Source organism: Heterocephalus glaber, unplaced genomic scaffold (assembly GCF_053883595.1).
Source record: "Heterocephalus glaber isolate CG9 unplaced genomic scaffold, H.glaber_assembly_v1.0 deba00000122, whole genome shotgun sequence".
NCBI lineage: Eukaryota > Metazoa > Chordata > Mammalia > Rodentia > Bathyergidae > Heterocephalus > Heterocephalus glaber.
Window position 1 is genome coordinate 13954531 of NW_028258138.1, and position 21772 is coordinate 13976302.

The following is a 21772-nucleotide window of genomic DNA, read 5'->3' on the forward strand; positions in this document are numbered from 1 at the left end:
ATCTTCCCGGTGCTACGTGAACTCTTGCTAACTTATCTGATTTATTTTTAAGGAACAAAAAGCATTTTAGAAAGGTCAGGCTACTTTATTAGGCCAAGTTTCGTCAGATCTCATTGTTGTGTGCCCTGCAGCTGTTGGCCAAGGGTGACCAGGTGCCAGGCAGTGGGGCGCCTGCGTCATGAATTTGTTGATATCCCAATCTCCCTTTGTACAGTCAGGACATATGGATGTCACGTCTCCACTACTCATGGAGGTATGAGTGAGGGGCTTTTCTGTAAATGGATTTACAATGTCTTCCTGTAATCCCGGCCTAGTAACCATTTCTGAAGTAATGACTTTTATCCTTTCAGTGATTTCCCGGGGAGTACAGCACCGAGGGAATCACTACCTCGGAAAGCGAAAGCAAAGGACGGAGTCGTGGTTTCAGACATAGTCTCGGTTTCACTGGAGCTGTGTCAAGCAGCGAGATTGTGACCATGGCCTGCGACAAATTCCCTAGGGGGTAGCACCAAGCAGTGCTCCCCACAAGTCTGGCCGGTGCACTCCCTTTGTTGTAGCAGCTCATGGTCCATGGCCGACACACTTTGATAAGCATTGCCCTGTTGGAGCTGTGAAGTTCCATTTTCTCTGGCTTTCACTATCAGTTCTGTCTTTGACAACAATATTTCCATCTCAGTAAGAAGAAGTTTCAGCTTGAGAAACAGCATAAGCAGAGGGAAGTAAACTAGGAAATTGGTATGAAACCTATAAAGTAGCTTCCTTGGAATTACAGGTTGTGAACTTGGCATATTCTATTCATTTAATTAATAGTACATAAATGGAATCAATCACGAGCCCTTTAGCATGTCTATGTGTCATTTAAATGAGATGTTCAAAGCTAAAATGTAACCACTACCAAGAGACATTAAAGCCATCTCAGACTTTCAGGAGAATAAGAATTTGGCATGCATCTTTTGGCGACATTCCTGGCTCCTACCTGAAATCTCCACTTGAATAGGAGATGATCCATTCTACTCTGACGTGAAGGTGCTGGCAGCCTGATGAAAAGTGAGCATTTAGAGAGGATCAGAACCTCCAAAGCGCTGGGAGACAATGGCCATAATGCTTGGGAGAGAGAAAGCAATCACTGCTAAAAAGCCAGCCATGAGGGAACTGAGGTGGTCTCACTCCATCCCTCACAGTCACTGGCCTTCTTCCCTCTTCTCTCAGGGCCAGCTTTATCTTGTCAGACCAACTCCTTCAGGGAGCATAGTGCTAAGGCACAAGCAAGAGAATCAATCCAACTGCCTGAGCATTTACGGGGATGAGCTACTCTGTCTAAATCACTGAACTCCATCCTGGCATAGAGGGCATTTCAATCTACACTAACTGTCTTCAAGGAGAAGGCAGGCTCTGGATGCAAGATACTCCTTGGTTGGCACATAACATCTGTATATACCATAAGGAACTATGTGATTTTTTAAAAAATTATTCTTAAGTTCTTCTATTGGTACATTTTAGGTATACAATGTTTACATTTATCATTGAGTGCTTGTACCTGTACATGATGTATCTTGATTCTTATTTTTCCCCCATTACTTGTGTGCCCTTCACTCCTTCCACCTTTGCCTATCTACATAGACATCATTTCCATGGGTTTTTTTTCTTTTCTCATAATTTTTCCTTTCCCTTCTTTCCTTTCCCCTTCCCCTCCCTTCACCCCTACATCTTTGGACCTTTTTTCCTATTTAAAATTATCAATTATTCATTTTAATCATTTTAACCCTTATTTACACTTTCAGTTTCTCACACTAGAGAAACTAGTTGGTATCTATACATGTGTGTCCTATTTATTTCACTTAAGGGTATGGCCTCAATATGCATCCATTTAGCTATAAATGACTCTAGTTTCTCATTCTTTATGGCTGAGTAGTACTCCAGTTTATAAAAAACCCACATCTTCTTTAACCAGTTTCTAGTTGATGGGCACTTGGGCTGCTTCCAAGATGTTTTGATTCATGTACTTATTGAGCCATGATCAATTCAGAATAATTATTATATCCATCACCTTAAATGTTTGTCCTTTCTTAATGGTGAGTACATTAACAATATTCCCTTCTAATTACTTTGAGATATAGGATGCATTATCATTAATTAAATGCACCCTGCTATGCCATAGAACACCAGCATTTATTCCTCCTGACTGTAACATGATACCCATTGAGAGACCTCTTGGTACCCCCTTCACCCTTACTCTCCCTAGTTTCTAGCATCCACTATTCTCCTTTAATGTCTATGAAATCAATTTTTTAATATTCCATTTATGAATGAACATTTATTCGTGTTGTGTTTGTCTTTCCATGCCTCACCAACTTCACTGAATGTGATATTCTCTAGGCCCATCCATGTGCCACAAATAACCAAATGACAGGAACCTCTGCTTTTTTGCAGCTGAATAGTACTCCATTGGGTGTATATATGACATTTTCTTCATCTGTTTAGGGACATTAAGGTTGATTCTGTATTCATACTATTGTGAATAATGCTGCACCTAAACATGGGAGTCCAGCATTCAAGTGGTTGATTTCATTTCCCAGTAGTGGGATAGCTGGATCATATGGTAGCTCTCTTTTTAGTTTCTTAAGAAGCTGCCATACTTTTTTGGTTAATGGTTATATTAAATAAACTCCCCTATAAAAAACAGATTTTGTGTCATCAAAAGAGAAAAAGTTAACCCCTAGGTGGGGGAATCAGGAAAGATCCTACGTAGGAAGGGAAAAGAATAGGGCTCTTACTTTGTTACTAGAAAAACTGACTGCTGTATATAGCTTCCTTTTCTGCAATCTACCACCAGTTGCACAACCTAAGCCAGGGGACAGAAAGCTCTGCTCAAGGCAAAGCCACATGTCCTTTAACTCTGCATTCCCCACGGCTGCTAGCACAGCACATTAACAAATGCCAACAATGTTTCATGAATTAAACTGGGTATGGAATAACACTGGAATAAGAGTAAATTTTACTTTGGATAATTGGTTGTTTAATATACAATACAAATTTATTGGGGAAAAATACTTGTAGTATCTGCAGAACTATCTATAACTTACAACCTTTCCCAACCTGGTTATCTTCTGAAGGATAGCAGTAATTCCTGCTCCATAGATATATTTTCCCCCTCCTTAAAAATCATTCTTCCTGAATTTGAACAAATGTCTTTGAAGCACCAAAAAGAGCATTTGAATGTGGCACCCACCTCAGGGGTGACTTCAACATTATTATCCAACTTCAAAGAACAAACATATCTGAAGACTCTAATGGGTTAGGTACAACCAGACCACTGAGTCTGTCTTATTCAAACCCACAGTCCTGTCCTTACTCAGAACTTTCTGAAAGGTAAAAATCTCCCTGTCCATTCATTTTCCATTAGGTCAGGGACCACTTGCTTCCCACCCAAATTCACCTAGCATGAGACATCTAACAAGACTGCATCTGTCTCCAAAAGTGTAACAGGAAGAATGGTGCCTAGTGAGAATGAGAGCACTGATCTAAAAGAATCTTAGAAATTAATGTGTAACCTTGAAATTAAAGGTACAGTAAATATAAGCCTAGAGTAAATTGCTTAGGATGTAATAAACTAGAATTATGGATGTGGCAATAAACTGAGGCAATATAATACTGTATATTTAAGAAGCAGCTACCAGCAAAGGAATACATCAAATTGCCACCTTGTCTTCTGTTGATAACTTCTGGAATGCCTATTATTCTACATGAAGGCCAAGCAAGAGTCAGCACTACTGAAGATTTCCATTTTTTTTATTGTCAACTAATGGGTTACCCTTCCTTCCTGAGTGACCTCGCAGTTAGTCATATTCAGCACACAATAACTAGTTAACTGAGAAAACAAAGTTTATTAGAATTTATAGAATAATATCCTGACCTTATCCTTTTATACTCAGAATAAAATAGAAAATATAATAAGAAAAAGCATCAGTATAGTGTATTATACAAGTACTGTTTGCAAAATCAAGTTAGCCAGAAATTACTAACAGCAGTACTGAATAAAATAATATTTTACAAAGAGAAAAGGTATAGAGTAATTAAAAAGTAGCCAATATTGGCAAATATTGGGAAAGGGTAGTTAATAGGAATAAAATTATAGTTGGAAATGAGGAATAAGTTCTAGTGTTCAAAGCATAGTGGGATGACTGTTATTGGTAAGACATTGTAGTTAGAAGGGAGAATTTTAAATATTCTCCCTACAAAGAAATGATAAAAGTTGGAAATGACGGACATGCTGATTACTATGATTAGATTGTTATATACTATGTATATGTATCAAATTTGCACACTGTACCCCATAATATGAAGTTATTATAATCAATTAAAATGAAATAAAAATTTTAAAAAGTAGTTAATATTGATTTGTCTTAAGTCAATCTGCACAGTATAATCGTTTTTTCATGGCTGCTATAAAAATTATCACAAACTTGATTGCTTAAAATAACAGAAATTTATTTTCTCTCACAGTTCTAGAGGTCAGAAGTCTGAAATGAAGGTATTGACAGTGTCCTACTTCTCCTAAAGCTATAGCGAAGATTCATTTCCCCACTTGCTCCAACTTTGCATAGCTCCAGGCATTTCTTGGGTTGTGGCTGCACCAGTCCCCTCTCTGTCCTTTTTAATCTACATATGCTCTTAAGTAGCATCATCCAATCTCGTGGCATTAAATAGGATCTCTACAGGAATGACGCCTAAATTTCTAGGTCCAGGTCTGATGTCTCTCATAAAATCCGGATCAGTATATGAAACTCTTTAGCTGACATCTCCACTTAGATTTCTGATAGGCATAACAAAATCATTGTGTCCCCAGTCCAGTGCCTTCTGGACCCTTCCTCATCTTGGTCAATGGCAGTTTCAGGCAAAAAAAAACTGAATGTCATCCTTACTTCTCTTCCTCTCACTTACGGTTTGTCAGCAAATCTTGCCAGCTCTGCCTTCAGATGTTATCTAGAATGCAGCTACCTTTTGCCACTAATCTGAACCATGCCATCAGCACCATCATCTCTCAACTGGATTATGGATGATACACTGATGCTCCTAGCTGAATGTGCTGTTAGGAAGGGGACCCGCTTAGGGGTGGTCACTGAGGTCCTGCCTTTTAGGATTGTATCTCTCACTTCTGCTCAGCCTCCTTGCCCCACTTCCTGGCCACCATGAGGTAAGCAGTTTTGTTCCACCATCTCCTTTAGCCATAATGGTTCTGCCTCAGCCTCCCAGAGTGCTGGAATTACAGGTGTGTGCCACCACATCCAGCTTAATGATACATATATATATTTATATTTAATATATAGATATTAGAATTATACATGTATAATTCTATTGTATTTCTGAATTTCTGAGGTGGTCATCATTGGAATATATTCACTATAAAAAAGTAAGCTGAATCAGAACAATATATTTTTACAGGAACAAGATTGAATGTCATTAGTTTCCTAGGTTTTTGTTTTATCATTATTGAAAGGAGATAAATTCTTCAGCATAGTGCTGCCCAACCCTTATTGACACCAGGAACCAGTTTTGTAGGAGAAGATTTTTCACAGACCTAAAGTGTGGGTTGGGGGGATGATTCAAGTGTGCTGGGTTATACCTTATTATGAACTTTATTTCTATTGTTACATTGTAATATACAATAAAATAGGGCAGAATCCATGAGAACCTTAAGTGTGCTTTCCTACAGCCAGATGGTCCCATCTCGGGGTGGTAGAAGACAGAAACACTCAAAGTGTGTTGCTTATGTCCAGTTCACTCTGTAATCCCCTTGTGACTGCTGTCCCTGCAGAAAATCCTGCTTCACAAAGATAAGATGTAGGAAATGGAAGCAGGCATTTCGGTGCTTTTGTAGCAATGACAGGATATTCCACCTTGACTTTAATCCAGGATATATGGGGATTTGAAGCTGTCTCAAACATAATTTAAAGGTCACTGTCACTTATGATCTCAAGTAGTTGATCCTCTTCTAGCATGGACAAAGTGGATTCATCTGGCTTACTCATAAATGGATTCCAGATCCATTCATTCCCAGTTCAGGGGACTTTTGTGGTTGGGAAATAATGTTCAAACCCTTTGAAAGCTGAGATAGGTGATAATGCACTAGCTAGGCTCAGTTTCTTTCAAAATCTCTGTTAATGTTTGAAACATGTCAAAAATCTCATCTCCTCCATAATTCCAGTTTGGCCTTAAATACATCCACTTTATCTTCCAAGTTGAACACAGTTGTTATTCTCCTCTGAAGTGACAGGTCAAGTTCATTGAGCAGCATGAATATGTCACATGAGGAAGCAAATTTTGTGACCCAGTCTATCCTGCAGTGGAGAATTTTTCTGAAAGAATCTCTGGAGAAATTCTCATAACTCAAAACCGCTGGGCAGTAATTTACTTTTAGAAACCCATCTCACTTTTGTGCATAAGACAAAATGTGTGTGCTCTGCATCCATCTTCTCACAGAGCTGCACAAACAGACTTGAGTTAAGGTGAGGCACTTTAATGTAGTTGGTAATTTTAATCAAATCTTGCAAAATGTTTGGAAGTTTAGGTGAAATTTTTCAACTAGGCAGCATTTCTCTATGGTCATCACAGTGCATCAAAGAAGCAATCCCTTTGGCATGAGTTGCAAAACCAGAAAACCTTCAAATCATTGCTGAAAGAAGCAGCAACCTCTTTGACCTGTGTACTGAAACCAGAAAGCCACCCAGTTGTGTCATATGCTGACACCAAATGACTAATTCGATTTTCTTGATAGGTAATCAGTCAAAGACTTGAATAGTTCTTGGCTGTGGTGTGGTTGGCGCCAAAGGAGCACATAACATATCCTCATGCACACCCTCCTGAAAATATGTAGCACAAAAAAAAGCATTGTTTTTGTCCACATCAGTAGGGTGATCAACTTGGATTGCCTGTCACAGTGATGGTGACTCATTAATCTTTAACAGCTGTGTCTCAGTGTCCTCTGCGATTTCATCAGTTCATACAGTTATGGTGCTAACTGAAAGAGGAACATGTACCACCTTATGAACTTCAGCCTCTCCTAAAATTTCATGAGAAATTTTAGTAGCAGGCAAATAACAGCAGGCAAGATAAACTTTTCTCCATGTAAATGACTTTTTAGCAGTGCAGTTAGCCACTAAGAAGGATGCCCTCGGTGAAGACATATTTGATGAAGTGATGGCCTGCAATAATTCATTCTACTCTTCATGTTTGCATGTTGTTTCTTTTTCTTTTTAAAAAATTCCTAAGGCTTGTCTTTTAATGCAACATGTTTTGTCTCCTTGTGGCAAAGCAGTGTGGAAGGGTTTGGGGCTTAAAGCAGCCATGGAGAATGTAAATCACTTGTGGCAGTGAATCCACAATTTGAGTAGGGCTCTTGGTATTCTCTCTTAAATGTAGCTTTCTCTTTGTTGGCCATCTCAGAGTCTTCTGCTGTTTCATCACTGGATCTTTCTCTCTTTTCAAAGAAGCTCTTCAGGGATATCTTTTACTCATTTTGGTGACTTTTAACTTGTGGGCTTACCAAAACTATAACAGAGATAAGTGCATAATGTGGGAAAAAGATGTGGATGGAAGTGGTAAATAAAACAATGTGTGGGCCATATGTGGAATAAAATGAAGGGCATATTTTTATTTAAAGCCTTCCATCAGATGCACCTGTACAATTCAAGTATAACAACTCACTGTCTATCACCAGATACAGCTTAATTGTCACTTGCCACTCACTGATAGTTTTAACATGAGTCTGCAAGCAATTGATTTATTATGGTTTCAGTGCAGTCAAACCTCTCTGCTATTGTTCACCTGGATTTGCAGCCAATCCCCAGCACTAGCATCACCAGCTCATTCTCATAAAGAACATGTAACCTAGATCCCTCATGTGCATGGTTCACAGCAGGTTTTACGATCCTGTGAGACTCTAATGCTGCTGCTACTCTGAGAGCAGGTAGAGCTCAAAAGGTAATGTGATCAGTGGGAGCTGTTGTAAATATAGGGGGAAGCTTCCCTGGCATGCCCACTGACCAGTCAATTCCTGCTGTGCAGCCTGCTTGGAAACAGGCCATGCACCAGTCCTCAGTCTGGGAGTTAAAGATTCTTGCCCCAGCAAAATGGAACATTGTTTGTCTTAACTGAGAGTGGTGGCAGTAATTTTCATACTTCCTACTCATCATCCAGCAAGGCCCCATCCAAAGGGACCTGAGATGGGAATGATCAGTAATAGTAGAATTACTTTCTTTAAGGTATGTGCCCAATAGCAAGGGCCTCAATTTCCACCATGTTATATATATTCCTCCTCTATAGAAATAGTGATTGGAAAACAGGTTAGGGAGTGACTATCAGTTCTCCTTCCAGCCTAAAATGAGAAAAAAAATCAATCTGTAGGACTTTGAGCCAGGCTGGGTCCTATGGACATAGAGACTGCTAGGTTCTATCTATCAGTTGACATTATGGCTGTTTACATTTGACATAAGAGTTAGGAAAAGGTTGGAAACCCTTTGCTATCGTTTCGATGTTGTGCATCAGCATAGGGCCTAGATGTTAAAGGTATGGTTTCCAGGGTGGCCCTATTGGGAGGTGCTCCCTTCCCAATAGGAAGGGAGGTCTTGTGGGTGATCTTAGGTGATTGGGAGTGTGACCTAGGGGGGCACTGTGGGACACCTGCCCCCTCCTCCTTTCTTTGCCTCTTGCCATGAAATGAGCAGTTTGCTTCACCAAATGTTCTTGCCATGATGTTAGGCCTCACCACAGGCCCAGAGCTATGGGGCCAATTGAATGTGGACCAGAATTTCCTAAACGATGAGCCAAAATGAACCTATTCTTTTTATAAGTAAATTATCTATCTCGGGTATTTTGCTACAGTGCTGGAAACCTTACTCCTTTGCTCTGGTCTTATCATAGGGATACTCATAGAAAGCATAGAATTTAGTCCTCACCTTCCCTGAGTGCTGCCCTTTCCCTGCAGAGAAAATGCTGTTAGCATAGCAGGAGTAGGATCTGTGAATATGAGTCCTCTTGTAAGCCTAGATGGAATTGTGTCATACAGACCGCCTGCCATCACTTGACTACCCTTTATTTCACCACTGAAGACGCATACAGGATGTCACTGTGTATGTGCCTTTGTCATTTCAAACACAGTGGCCTATGGCTCAGCTTTGACCTCACTGGTATAAGAGTCTACCCAATGGAGACAGAAGCACTGCTACAAAGCAGAACTCTGCCAAGAAAACTGAGATGTTAGAGTGAGATCCTCTTTGCTTAAGTTATTGTGAATAGAACCAGGATCTTGTTAGAGGAGGTTGTTTCTTGTTAGAAGAGAATGTTAACTTGCATAGATGTGATTTCTATTTAAACCGCCCATTTTAAAGCCCATGAGGGAAGAAAGAGAAGATAAGGTTCTTTGGCTACCATAACCAAATAGCACAGACTAGGTGGTTTCAATGAGGTAAATTTGTTTTCCTCACAGTTCTGGAAGCTGGAAAGTCCAAAATCAGGGTGTTAACAGGATTGGTTTCTCCTGAAGCCTTTCTCCTTACCTTGCAAATGGCGGTCTTACAGCTCTATTTCACATGGACTTTCAAACTGTATGCTTGCACTGCAGGTGCATATGTGTGTAAATTTCCTTTTATTTTTCATTTCTGGGGATTAAAATCAGGGACTTTACTGATAAATATATTTTGAGACCATCAGCACAGAGTCTCATTAAGTCACTTAAATTTTCCAGGCTGAGCTCAAATTTGTGATTCTTCTGTGTCAACTTTCCAGAGTGCTGGGATCACAATCATGAGCCACCGCACTTGGCTTGAGTTTCCTTTTCCTATAAAGACAGGTTGGATCCCAGACCACCCTAGCCACTTCATTTTAACCCAATCACCTTTTCAAAGACCCTATTTCCATATACAGTCCCATTGAATGGTACTAAGAATTAGGGTTAGTGCTTCAACATGAGTTTGAGAAGGACAAAATTCAGCCCATAACAATGATATACTCCAAGTTTTCAGTTTCAAACCTACTCCAAAGTATGGGCATACTCCTTATTCGTTTCATAATTTTTGTTTAGTGACTCTGTGTGATACCTTTGCTCCAGTGGGGATAGAACTTTTAATATTAGTATCAATATCTATTCTTCCCAGAAATGTACAGTGGGAAAAATGAAGACAAGTCCTCAAAAATGAATTCTAAAAGCACACATTTATTAAGAACAGAAAGCCATTCATTTTTCAGAGCTCATATCTATTTTGGTATTTACAAGAAATATGCTTTTACCTTTGCCATTTTAAATGGCACAAATATTCACACAGAATGTCAGAGTATGATTCTAAAACTGCCAGCCTCCTCTACTTTTTAACCCACTGCTTGGACAATACACCTAAATCACCCTGTGCCAGGACCTCAGGCTGTCAGGAGGGAGGGGAGGGGAGGGGCTGGGCTGTGTTAGTGCTGGAGGAGTACCTGGGAAACCCGGGCATGCAGCTTCTGCAGTTGCTCACCCTCCTGTGCTGCATCTGCCACGCTCCACTTCTCAAGAGTTACACAGAGAGCGAACTCTCAAAGTCTTGCTTTCTTTTCTCACCCACTGACTTGGCCTGGAAATCTATAATAATAATAATAATAACAATAATAATAATAATAATAATGAGAGGGGGTTTGCTATGCCTTTCTCCTCTCAGGCTAAGATACTTCCTTAATTGCACTTTTCCCAACCCTTCCTTGGCCCATTGAATTTTTAGGAGAAGTCATGTCCAGCTCAACCCGAATGAGAGAGTAAAAGAGACAGAGGTTCACTTAGGAGGAGAAAAAGAGAAGGAGGTGAGAACCAGGGAGGTGCAAGAATAGAGGGGGAAGAGGAACAGAGGGGTGAATGAGGTAGGGATTTCTCTGACAAATGAGACCCTGGCTCACAAATGGCTGGAATCCAAAGTGCACTGTACACAGACACATGTCCCTCGGAAAAGGCAAATGTACCATACGGACCTCTCTCACACCCACAAATCTCACAAGGACGGAGAGAGAGGAAAGAGAAGAGAGGAGAGGGGGAGATAGAGCTGGGGAGGCAAGGGGCCAGGGAGGGAGGGAGTCTCTAGATATGTGGCCCTCTAAGAAGGAGAAGGGAGGAAGTGGCTCATCCTTAAACAGTCTGCCCCCTGTGAAGTATTAGTCTGGCTCCTATTAATAACTTTCTCCTGATTTTATCAGATTTCACTCTCTTGGTATTTCTCCAGCACTCTGTACACCTCACATCGCTGTAGGATGTTCGTATTTATCAGATGCCCTTTCCAGTAGAAAAGGAAAATGAGTCGGGTGCTGAGCTAATGACACCATGTAGAATTCTCACTTGATGAAGGAGTGAAAGAAATTGCTCTCAAAATGACAAAACAGAATTCAGCTACACACAACCTAAGCACATAATAAAAACACTTAAATAATTATCTCAGACCCAGGTACATTCAGCTAAAGGGCAACTCTACACCAAAGGGATAATTTTGAGGTGAGCAGGAAGTTTTACAATTGATGCCAACTTGTTTTGTGTGCCAATTACCCATGTGTACTAATACTAACCTCATTCTGGGGAAGGATTTTGTTGTCAGAGTACTTTGACTGCATTATATCATTTGCTTTACAGAGTACTGAAACAAGACAGCATTGTTAGCCCACATTTGAAGATGAAGAATGACAGAAATAACTTGATGAAGTGTGTGTGTGTGTGTGTGTGTGTGTGCGTGCACACGCATGCGTGCACGTGCTGGATAATCAGACATCTGAATTTGTCACAGATAAGGCTTTGTAGATTTTAAAGAACTGTGTAATCTTAATGTGTAATCTTTCTGTTTGTTTCTTCGTTCATATAAAATGGAAAAACATCTCCTACCTCAAATTTTATGTTAAAAAGCTATTTCATAGTTACTTTCTTCCTAATATTTAAAAATCCTACCCCAAGAGAAATTAGATAAACTCATGACCATCATTCAGAACTTCTATTTCTTATTTGGGTGTTCATTCCCATTTATTAACCCACCCTGTACAGATTAATGCTGCTTACATCTGAGTCTGTGATTGACATTTTTCCTAAGTGGTTGCAGCCTGAAAGTCTTAAAGCCTGGGTCTACATAGGGATGGTGATTCTGAGTGAGACACACTGTCTCTCTACATGAGGTTCTCACTAAAGCTGGGAAAACAAACAAGTAAAGAAATATTGTTAATAATAACTGTGGATTCATTAACACCAAAGACCCCTCCGTATGGGGCACCTTGATCATGAGCATAAGTTCACCTTTTATCCATGTTCCTCCAGTGACCAAGGATCTATTTTCTGAGCTTTACCACCTCCCTGTTAAGCAACAATTCTCACAGAAATGGGAAATCCATTCCCAAATTCCTGTTCATAATTGTCTGACAAAACAAAAATGAAAATGGATTTCAAGAGCAAAATTTTTCCTAACATTGATTTCAGAAAAAAATGTCCCATATAGGTCCTAAGGTGAAGGTTAACATGACTACACAGTATCATCATTTACTTTTCAACTGTGGTTTCTGAAACAACAGGGAAATCAGCTACACTTGAAGGCTTCATATCATCAGGCTATAAATGCCAGAGATATAGCCAAAGAAGAGCCAAATTATTTCGATATAAGCCTTTTAAGCTTTCACAGCCTGACATTGCAGTGAGCTATTTAATAGAGAAAGTCAGTTTAGCAGAAAAATTATAGCTATGCATTTGTTTATTATTCTTTCAAAGTAGGATCAAAGTAATTACTTTTAATTAGAGTCTGTCAGTTGGAGTTTTCTAAGCTTGATTGTACATAAATCATACTCATGACATTTATTTGTTCTTTTCATTCTAGATTTTTTAATATTCTTTTTTCTTCCTTGAATCAAAGGAAAACTTAAAACACTCACAACTCAGTCTAGCACAGACACATTTGGTAAAACAGAATCTTTTTTTTTTTGGTACCGGGGATCGAACTCCGGGGATCGAACTCAGGTCCTTGAGCTTGCGCAGCAAGCGGCAAAACCACTGAGCTAAATCCCCGGCCCTGGTAGAAAAAAATCTTTACTGCTGAGTTTTGGTAAGGAATCACTCAATGGTTAGTCTAGATATATAGGAAACTTGTAGTTTCAAATATTCAATATTTTATGGGTGTCAGTTCACATATACTTTCAAACAAAATGAGGACCTTTGGACAGTCAAGGAGTAAGTTGAATGTAGTTAAGAGGTCTTCTACCCCATGCTTTGTGTCTATTGATAAGTTCAGAAAGGCACTTAAAGAACATTAAGGGAGTACAGTTAACAAGACACTCTGTCCATCATCTATGTCTCAAAGTCAGACCTGGATTCTCTGATTAGATCTTAAGCATTAATATTTCATATTATTGTTTGCACTGAGATCTTCAGGTTTAAAATATCACAGCTTATGGTATGTGTGCTTGCTAAGTGAGGAACATATTTCTTCAGAGATGGGATACAAGTTTGCTTTTGTTTGTTTGTTTGTTTTTGGTACCAAGGATTGAACTCGGGACCTTGTGCTTGCGAGGCAGGTGGTGGAACCACTGAGTTAAATCCCCAGCAAGTTTGCTTTTGGACACAACCAAATAATTTAAGAAAAAAAAGCTCTTTGAATCTGCACATGTAATGTGGAAAGTTCTAGAATATGACTGTAGAATCCTAAACCATGAAGCATAGAAAAGATCTTTCCATTCTGAAAAATGTAATAATATGTATATTCCATTTTGATTCCACTCAGCTGTCTGCATAATCCCTTTAGAGTTTGGAATGTCTGCTTCTGAATGGAAAGATCTTCTTTCTAAGGAAGAATAGTCCTACCAGGACACAACTCAAATTGCGTTTGGGTCAAGCACAGTGTAATTTTTGTCCAAATCATAGAATGTTACTCTCCACCATAGTATCACTTATGTTTCATGATACAAAATATTTAAAATACATTCACCATCCGAGAGGTATCATGCAAATCAACATTAAATTGAGAATCTTAAGTCTTGGCATAGAGTGAGATCTATCTATTTATTGCCTGTGACATATGTTGATAAACTTAACTTTCAGCCCTGGTTTTGGGTCTGACCATTTCTGCATTTATCACTTTAGGTCTTTTGTTTAGAATTTATGTTCTTCTTTTTTTACAAAAAGAATAATATGTGAATCATGTGATTAATGCTTCTCATATCTCTCTGTTGCCTCTGCAGGAGGGATTTTTGAAACTGTGGAAAACGAGCCCGTTAATGTTGAAGAATTAGCTTTCAAGTTCGCAGTCACCAGCATTAACAGGAACCGAACCCTGATGCCTAACACCACATTAACCTATGACATCCAGAGAATTAATCTTTTTGATAGTTTTGAAGCCTCGCGGAGAGGTAACTATTTTCCCACTTTTAAAAGCTTCTTTAGATCATGTATCTGCTCCACAAGCCACATTCTTTTTGCTAGGTGCCCCTACTCAAAGTGGGCATTCTGTCCAATGGGGTTGTAGGAGAGATCAATGCAACCTGAACTAACCTATTGGATGCTGTCTAGCCCTGTTTTTTGGGTCTTTCTGATTAGCTTTCCCTCCAGTGCCCTCCACTCCATGATTAACTAGTTCAGCTGTGAATGGAAAATGTCAAGCTTGATCTGTTTTTCCCTCCTGAAGTGGAGATATCACCATGAAATTGTATGGCACAGTGAAATAAAACTTTGTGGAAAGTCACATCCACTGAGCTTGTGGAAATGCCCAGGACAGACATAAGTCACTCCCTGAATTTTAACAGGTTGTGAACTAATACATTTATCTAGCATTTTTTCAACTTGTTTTAGTCCTTTCCACAAAGTCATAGAAATATAAAGATTAAATCTGTAAAAGCAAAGTCTGCATTTGATTCTCCTTTTATTCTTCTGAACAAAGACAATGCCTCAAAAGTGAACTAATTTATAGGTGTGCTGCAAACTTCACTCATAGCAAGATTCATGAGAGTACTATGTAGTAACCAGATAAAGGAGTTTGTGTGACAACAAGGTTTCCCAGCATAGGAGGGGTTCTCTGCCTCACAGAGGAGTGCCGTGCATGGTATGGTTGTGCAAATAAACAATACAGTCAGCACCACGTTCATGTTCATTTCCAAATACCTGAACACTGCTTGTTAACTGAGCTAACCTAGTTAGATCATAGTACGTGTTTTCTCAATACACTGTCTGTGAGCATTACAGTCCTTTATACAAACAAAATACAAAACTTTTCTCAGGATGACACATAAAAAATCAACAGTATAGTGATCTATTTCTATCTCTGGCATGACTTTAATATAAGAAATATTTTCTTTTTTAAGATGGATGAAATTGGGAGTGTCTTGTAGGTCAGAGATGTCTATGAGCAGATAATAAAACATTTATACAGTACTTAAAAAGCCCTCTTCATAGGCATGATTTCTCTGGGTTAGATTCTTGATTCTCTCTCTCTCTCTCTCTCTCTCTCTCTCTCTCTCTCACACACACACACACACACACACACACACACAGGTGAACAAATACTATAGAAGCCCAACCACATTTAGCAATGGCACTTCAACCCACATAAAAATTGAAAGCTTTCTTATGATCCGAAACACCTGCTATACTTTATCCTTGTAAATTAAACACCCCAAAGCTCCTTGAAACTGGTAATTTTCTGGCAAACAGAATTCAAAAGAATTGATTTTCTGTCAAGTCATAGTAGTGTCCCAGAGCCACATAGTACCAGGAATTTCAATCCATCGCTCCTGCTGGATAAAACAACAATTCACACACTCTCGTGGTCTCACTTTATCTGGGTAAATAATGAAAACATATCCAGAAAATAAGCTTCTGAAGACAATGTCAATTTATACCTACAACACAAAATGCAAACAGGCATCCCTGTAATCCGTGTATTACTCAATGCCAAACAGTACAGTATCAGGACATTTTCCTTGGAATAACTGTCAACATTCGCGTCCCCTTAAATAACTGTGATACAGCTATCAAATTTTTATTCCTTATTCTCTCTAAAGTACGTCAGAAATTTTACAGAGCCATATAGTTTTTTGATTTACTTTTGTTTGTAAAATGACATTAGTATATAAAAAGTACCATAGTTTCATTTATAAATTTAGCTGTTATTCGATTCTGATATACAATTTCATCTCTTGGCAGTTCTAAATCCCTTTAAATAGAATTACAATATAAATTTGAAAATGCATTTAAATTTATGTTTAATGCCTACCAGCATAAGATTCATAGGCACTATTTTACATGGCTGTAGAGGATAAAATGCTCCAAACTTTCTGGAGGGGAAATTGGTTAATATATATCATTACAACTTTAAAATATCAAAATGTTTCAATTATAGCTGTTAACTCAACCCTGGAAATCTACACTAAAGAAATAAGTTAACAAGAAAAATTTAAGTAATATAATCTGATTTATCATAACAAAAAGTTAGAAGGAGCTTAAATATTATAAGATTAGTTAAATTAACGGAATATACTAAAAATACACAGATACTAAAAATACACCTTTGAAGAATTTGTAGTAGTTTGGAAGAAAAGCATGCTATTGTGTTCCATAAAGAAAGCAGTGACTCAAAATTATTTTTATATAAATCCTAATTTTCCTAAGTGTTAGTCAGAATTATCTCAAGACGATGGACTAATTACAGAGCTTTTTGGTCTTTCGTGTATTTTAAGTACTATGAATTCACTCAGTGTGCATACCCTCCTAATGATAAAAATTCATTTATACGTAAGTTCTCAAATACTATACACAGGAATTTCATCCTGTTAGGCTACTTATTGGATGATATTCAGGTGGAAAGAGACCTGACTGAGTGGATCCCTGAGCTCTGCAATGAGAGGGGTGGGCCAAATAAATGTCTTCTAAGATCCTTTTAAGCACTAGTACTCCATTATTCAGTAATTAATGAGGCATCAGCACTGCTATGAACATGTTTTAGCAGGATTTCAATAACCTAGGACTCTTACTGTTTGAGGAGGAAGATAATAGCTAAAGTACTTTGTAGTCACCCAGAGGGTCTTTTTCTCTGAATTCTGCAGTCACACTACCATCTTCCTTGCCACCCTGCCATGTGATAGATCTTAATTCACTTGACATTTATTTGACAAAGAGCTTGTTGGTGAGCTCACAGAGTTCTCTTGCAGAACATCACATCAAGCAAGGGATTTAGACTCTGTCTGATTAAAGGTAATGAAGTGAGACCAGTAACTCACTTTTATTTGCAGGGAGTTGGCCCTGTGATGTATTGCTAATCAGACCTACATTTACATCCATCATTATCTTGATATCTCAAGAATATTGGAAATTAGAAGGAGCGAGTGTCCTTAGCATACTGATGGGAGGTGTTAAGACATTTTGCAATAGCTAAATTAAAAGAGGAATGATGAAAGGAAAAATGAAATTCATAGAAGTCTCTCTGTCTCCTCCTTTCCTTCCCCCCCTTTTCTTCCCCTCTTCTCCTGGGCATCCTCAGCCTGTGACCAGTTGGCTCTCGGGGTGGCTGCCCTCTTCGGCCCTTCTCATAGCTCCTCCGTCAGTGCTGTGCAGTCCATTTGCAATGCTCTGGAAGTTCCACACATACAGACGCGCTGGAAGCACCCCTCGGTGGACAATAAGGACTTGTTTTACATCAACCTCTACCCAGATTATGCAGCTATCAGCAGGGCAATCCTGGATCTGGTCCTCTATTACAACTGGAAAACAGTGACCGTGGTGTATGAAGACAGCACAGGTATGGGACTCACACATGGCCTGACCTGGCCGTGTCTGATCTGAACAAAGGAAACCAAAGGGTTTCACAGGCATGAAACTTGTCAGGTACAGTCCATGGAAGTGTTCTTATAGGGAGCAAATGGTACTGGAAAGTAATTTAAGAATGCCATGCAGAACTAATTCAAATTCCTTTTGGTTTGTTGATGCTTTCTGATGCCCCTTTCTTCATCAAATTTACATTTTTATAAAAAAAAAGAAATATCACCTCATTGATATATATTATAATCAATTTACAATATCAAAGATGTAATTCATTTATGCAACTCTAGTAAGACTGTGGCCACAATTGAAATGGTGCCAGAATAAGATACTTACTTGATAAATAGTTATATAAATGTCTAGAAATGTTCCCAAAGTACACAAAGAAGCAACAATTCAGTTAGGATTAAAGTGGAGCTTTTTATGGGAAAAAGGAATATAGAACCCAGGTCATGAGCCTGGTAAGAAAGTCTATGTTGTTCCATCTGCTTATTTGAGGATGCAAGATGAAAATATGGCTCTTCAGCACCTTCATTAGATCCTTTATCTGCCCACCTCCATTCTTTTATTGGACCCTTTCCCCCCTGTCTTCTGCTTCCACTTCAGGATCTCTTTTGTTTGCTTTACAGTCAGCCAGTGATGGTCCATTGTCCATGTGATAAAGTCTAAACCCTTCTAATTCAGAGCTTTTTATTGCCCAGCCATTTTTATCTTCACTAATCCAGGCACTAGCTTTCTCCTACTGCCTGTATTCTCACATCAGCTAGAATGAAATGGCCATCATTTCCTAAATGTCCCTAAATTCTTTCCAAACCCTCTTTTCTGACGCCAGCCCCTCAGTATGGTCCTCCACACAACTCTTATGCTGGAGGACCCTCTCGTTCACCAACATCACACTCAACTCTTACCCCTTCCCAAACTCTCTGACACCTAGACTGCTCAGTAGCACTTTAGAAATACAAGAATTCCACCACATCTTCTACCTCAATGATCTGTTCACGTGCCTATGAGATTGGCATTTCCTGATAATTGGAATTTTATCTTATTTTTGCTACCTCTTACAGGTCTGGTCGATAGAAAAGAGCTTAGTAAATCCACACATAAAAATTAATATCATTGAATGTCTGAATTTCTTTTTCTGATTGAAATTAACTCATTTCCTTGATCTACACATTTGATAATGAGACTAATAAAATTAACAGCAAAAATTAGTAAAGGAGGGCCAGGGATTTAGCTCAGTGGTTCTGCCGCCTGCTCCGCAAACATAAGACCCCAAGTTTGATCCCCGGTACCAAAAAAAAAAATTAGTAAAGGAAATCACTTTCAGACATTTCAATGCTGTTTTATTTTTCACTGCCCTTTTCACCAAGCATTAGCACTTATTATTCCTCAGAAAATGAATAGCGAGCCTTCTGTATATGGCACTAAACTCTGGTTTTATTTTATACTATCAGATAAAAGTGACTATTATGGCTGAAAATATGCATTTATGTATTTTCTTATGCCTCATCTCATTTTTGAAAGGAGTGAAGGTGGTAGGAGATTGGATATGTAATTCATAAATATTGGATTCAAAATAATCCCATTGAGTGGAATAAGCCACAGGCAGTTGTATCTTTAGAGCTTCACCTGCTTGCTACGAGGGAAGAAAACATCACCAAATGAACTCCTTGAGCATATTCAAAGAGCCTTCAGGTAGAACATTATATTGTAAACATAAGTGTTGCTAGATCTACAAGTTGTCTACCTTTGTCAAATAATTCCATGAGCTAATAAAACCATACTATTTCTCATTACACCAAGCTGTCCATAGTATAATTTCTCACTATTTCTGCATCTCCAGCAAAGCAAAATCATGTAAAAGGAAGGCAAATTATTGTGATATATGGATTTGATTTAAGAAAGAGTTCAAACAAAGGTGTAGGCATTATAGATTTTAAATCGTACTTAGATAAAATATAATTAGTAAGGGTATGACACAAAAGTTAATGTCCTAACCACCCACTGACATTGGATGATTACTCAAAAGTGACAATAACTTCACATAGTGGAAAAACACAACTATAATTTTTATCATCTTTTACCAGAAACTGAAATTACCTTTCTATCCCTGATAAGTTCACCTGAGCTCAAATGTGCAATAAATACTTGTTGAAATTGAAAATCCAAAATGATTTTGTGTGTCACCCATTAAGTTAGAGATGATTCATGTTAAAATGTTTTTGCCCACCACAACATAAAAAATGTAAATGAATAATCAATTTAGCCATTAAATTGGAACCCAGAGAGTAAACAGATCAACTGAGATCAATAAAAGCAGACATCTTATGACTCTGAGTGGGTTTAATACTGCTTAACTCAGGGTTCTCAGTAGCAGTAATTATCAAGCCATAAAAAGCAGGAAACTTAGTAAACCTGAAGGGAAAGAAAGGACTTAGGTGTGCTCAGCACCAGTCCCCAGGACAAAATTAAGTACCCAATAAAGAGTACTTTACTGGGATTTGTTCAGGAGTTTGCTAAATAGCCTGGAGATAGCACAGATGTCATGGGACCAAATGGCCCATTACTCCTGTTGAAATCAATGGGAGCTGTAAGCAGGTCTCTAAGGACAAAATTCAATTCACTCAACACTAGCAGCCAGAATTCTGTCCTCTAGAAGTTAAAATGTAGAAAGACCATAGAGAACTCTTGGGAAGAGTAAAGTTGTGTCTCGCCTCATCTCTTCTGTCTCTTTCCTGCATGGTCTTGCCAGCAGTCACTGATGTGCCTCTGAATCTCCCACTCTGAGGCAACCCAGGGAGACAACGAGAAACTGCTGCCCATTGGACCCCTCTGCTTCATTAGACCCCTGGTGAAGCCTGGCTTCCATCCCTTCACACACACTGAGAAGACCTGAGAAGCTGAGCACCAAATGCAGTGTGGAGGAGACTCAGCATTTTCTGCTTTCTCAAGCCCAATCTCAGCAAAATTAGCCACAGCCATTTTTTGTGTGTGGAACTTTTTTTGTAAAGAGCAAAATAGTACATAGCTAAGGCTATGTCTCTGGCTATGTGGTCTTGTTCACAACTATATCAGTCTTCTCAGGTAGCCAAAAAGTCACTTATAGAAAACATAGAACTTAGTGAACAAAGACTGTTTCAATAGAATTTTATTTACAAAAATATATGCTGAGTTAGATAGACTTGGTCTCAGGACTCTAGTTCTATCCCAGAAATCAGACACACAAGCTTCAATATCACATAGTTTCTCTTATATGAGAAACCCAAAGAATACAGAAAGAGCAAAATAAAAGATAGGTATCAGAAAGTAGGGAGATAGATCTCTCTCAAAGGGGAAGGGGCTCAAGAAATGGAGGGAGGGGAGAAGAGAGGAAAAGGAGAAGAAAAAGGAACTAAGATGTGTTGTGTATGTGTGCCAGTGCCCCACAAGGCATGTACACATCACGTAGTACAAACATGGACTAGTAAACTATGGAGATAAAAAGAAAAGAAATAGCTAAAAAGTAAGACTTGTAATTTTATGAAAACCAGGGTTTATGAAAGCCGTGGGAGGCCTGTTCAGTTTATATTGACAGCTTCTCTTTAGTGTTACCGTCTGGGTTTCCACATTTTTCCCTTCTCCTCAACTTTCCTTCCTGGCTTCCTTAGCAGTCTTTTGTCTCAATCTTTCTGGGTTTTGCCAGGTGACAGCCTGGTTAATTTGACAAACAAATTTTCAGACAGGTGTTGAAGGGGTGGGAAGGTATGATATTCTTTCTCATCCATCATAAGGCCATAGTTGACAACCCTATAACAAAAGGAAAATTAGTAATAGAAAGCATAAAACATTTAGTTAATGGGTTTTATGTGACATGGAAACCTTTCAAATAAAGGCCTAAAGACCCAGAAAACTAACTTTCTTTCTTTCCTTTCTTTCTTTCTTTCTTTCTTTCTTTCTTTCTTTCTTTCTTTCTTTCTTTCTTTCTTTCTTTTTTCCTTTCCTTTCTTT

General features: G+C 38.7%; 1 protein-coding gene across 5 annotated transcripts in view; it reads left to right on the plus strand.

Annotated features, from left to right (window-relative positions):
- The window catches only part of Grik1 (glutamate ionotropic receptor kainate type subunit 1), a 394986-nt gene that overhangs the window by 229311 nt on the left and 143903 nt on the right, over nt 1–21772 (plus strand). For all 5 annotated transcript variants that reach the window (XM_004842256.4, XM_087213299.1, XM_021256142.2 and 2 more), the window contains exons 2-3: nt 14218–14385; nt 17508–17765. In XM_004842256.4, the coding sequence (XP_004842313.2) occupies nt 14218–14385; nt 17508–17765 (426 nt within the window). The remainder of the gene's footprint in view (nt 1–14217; nt 14386–17507; nt 17766–21772) is intronic.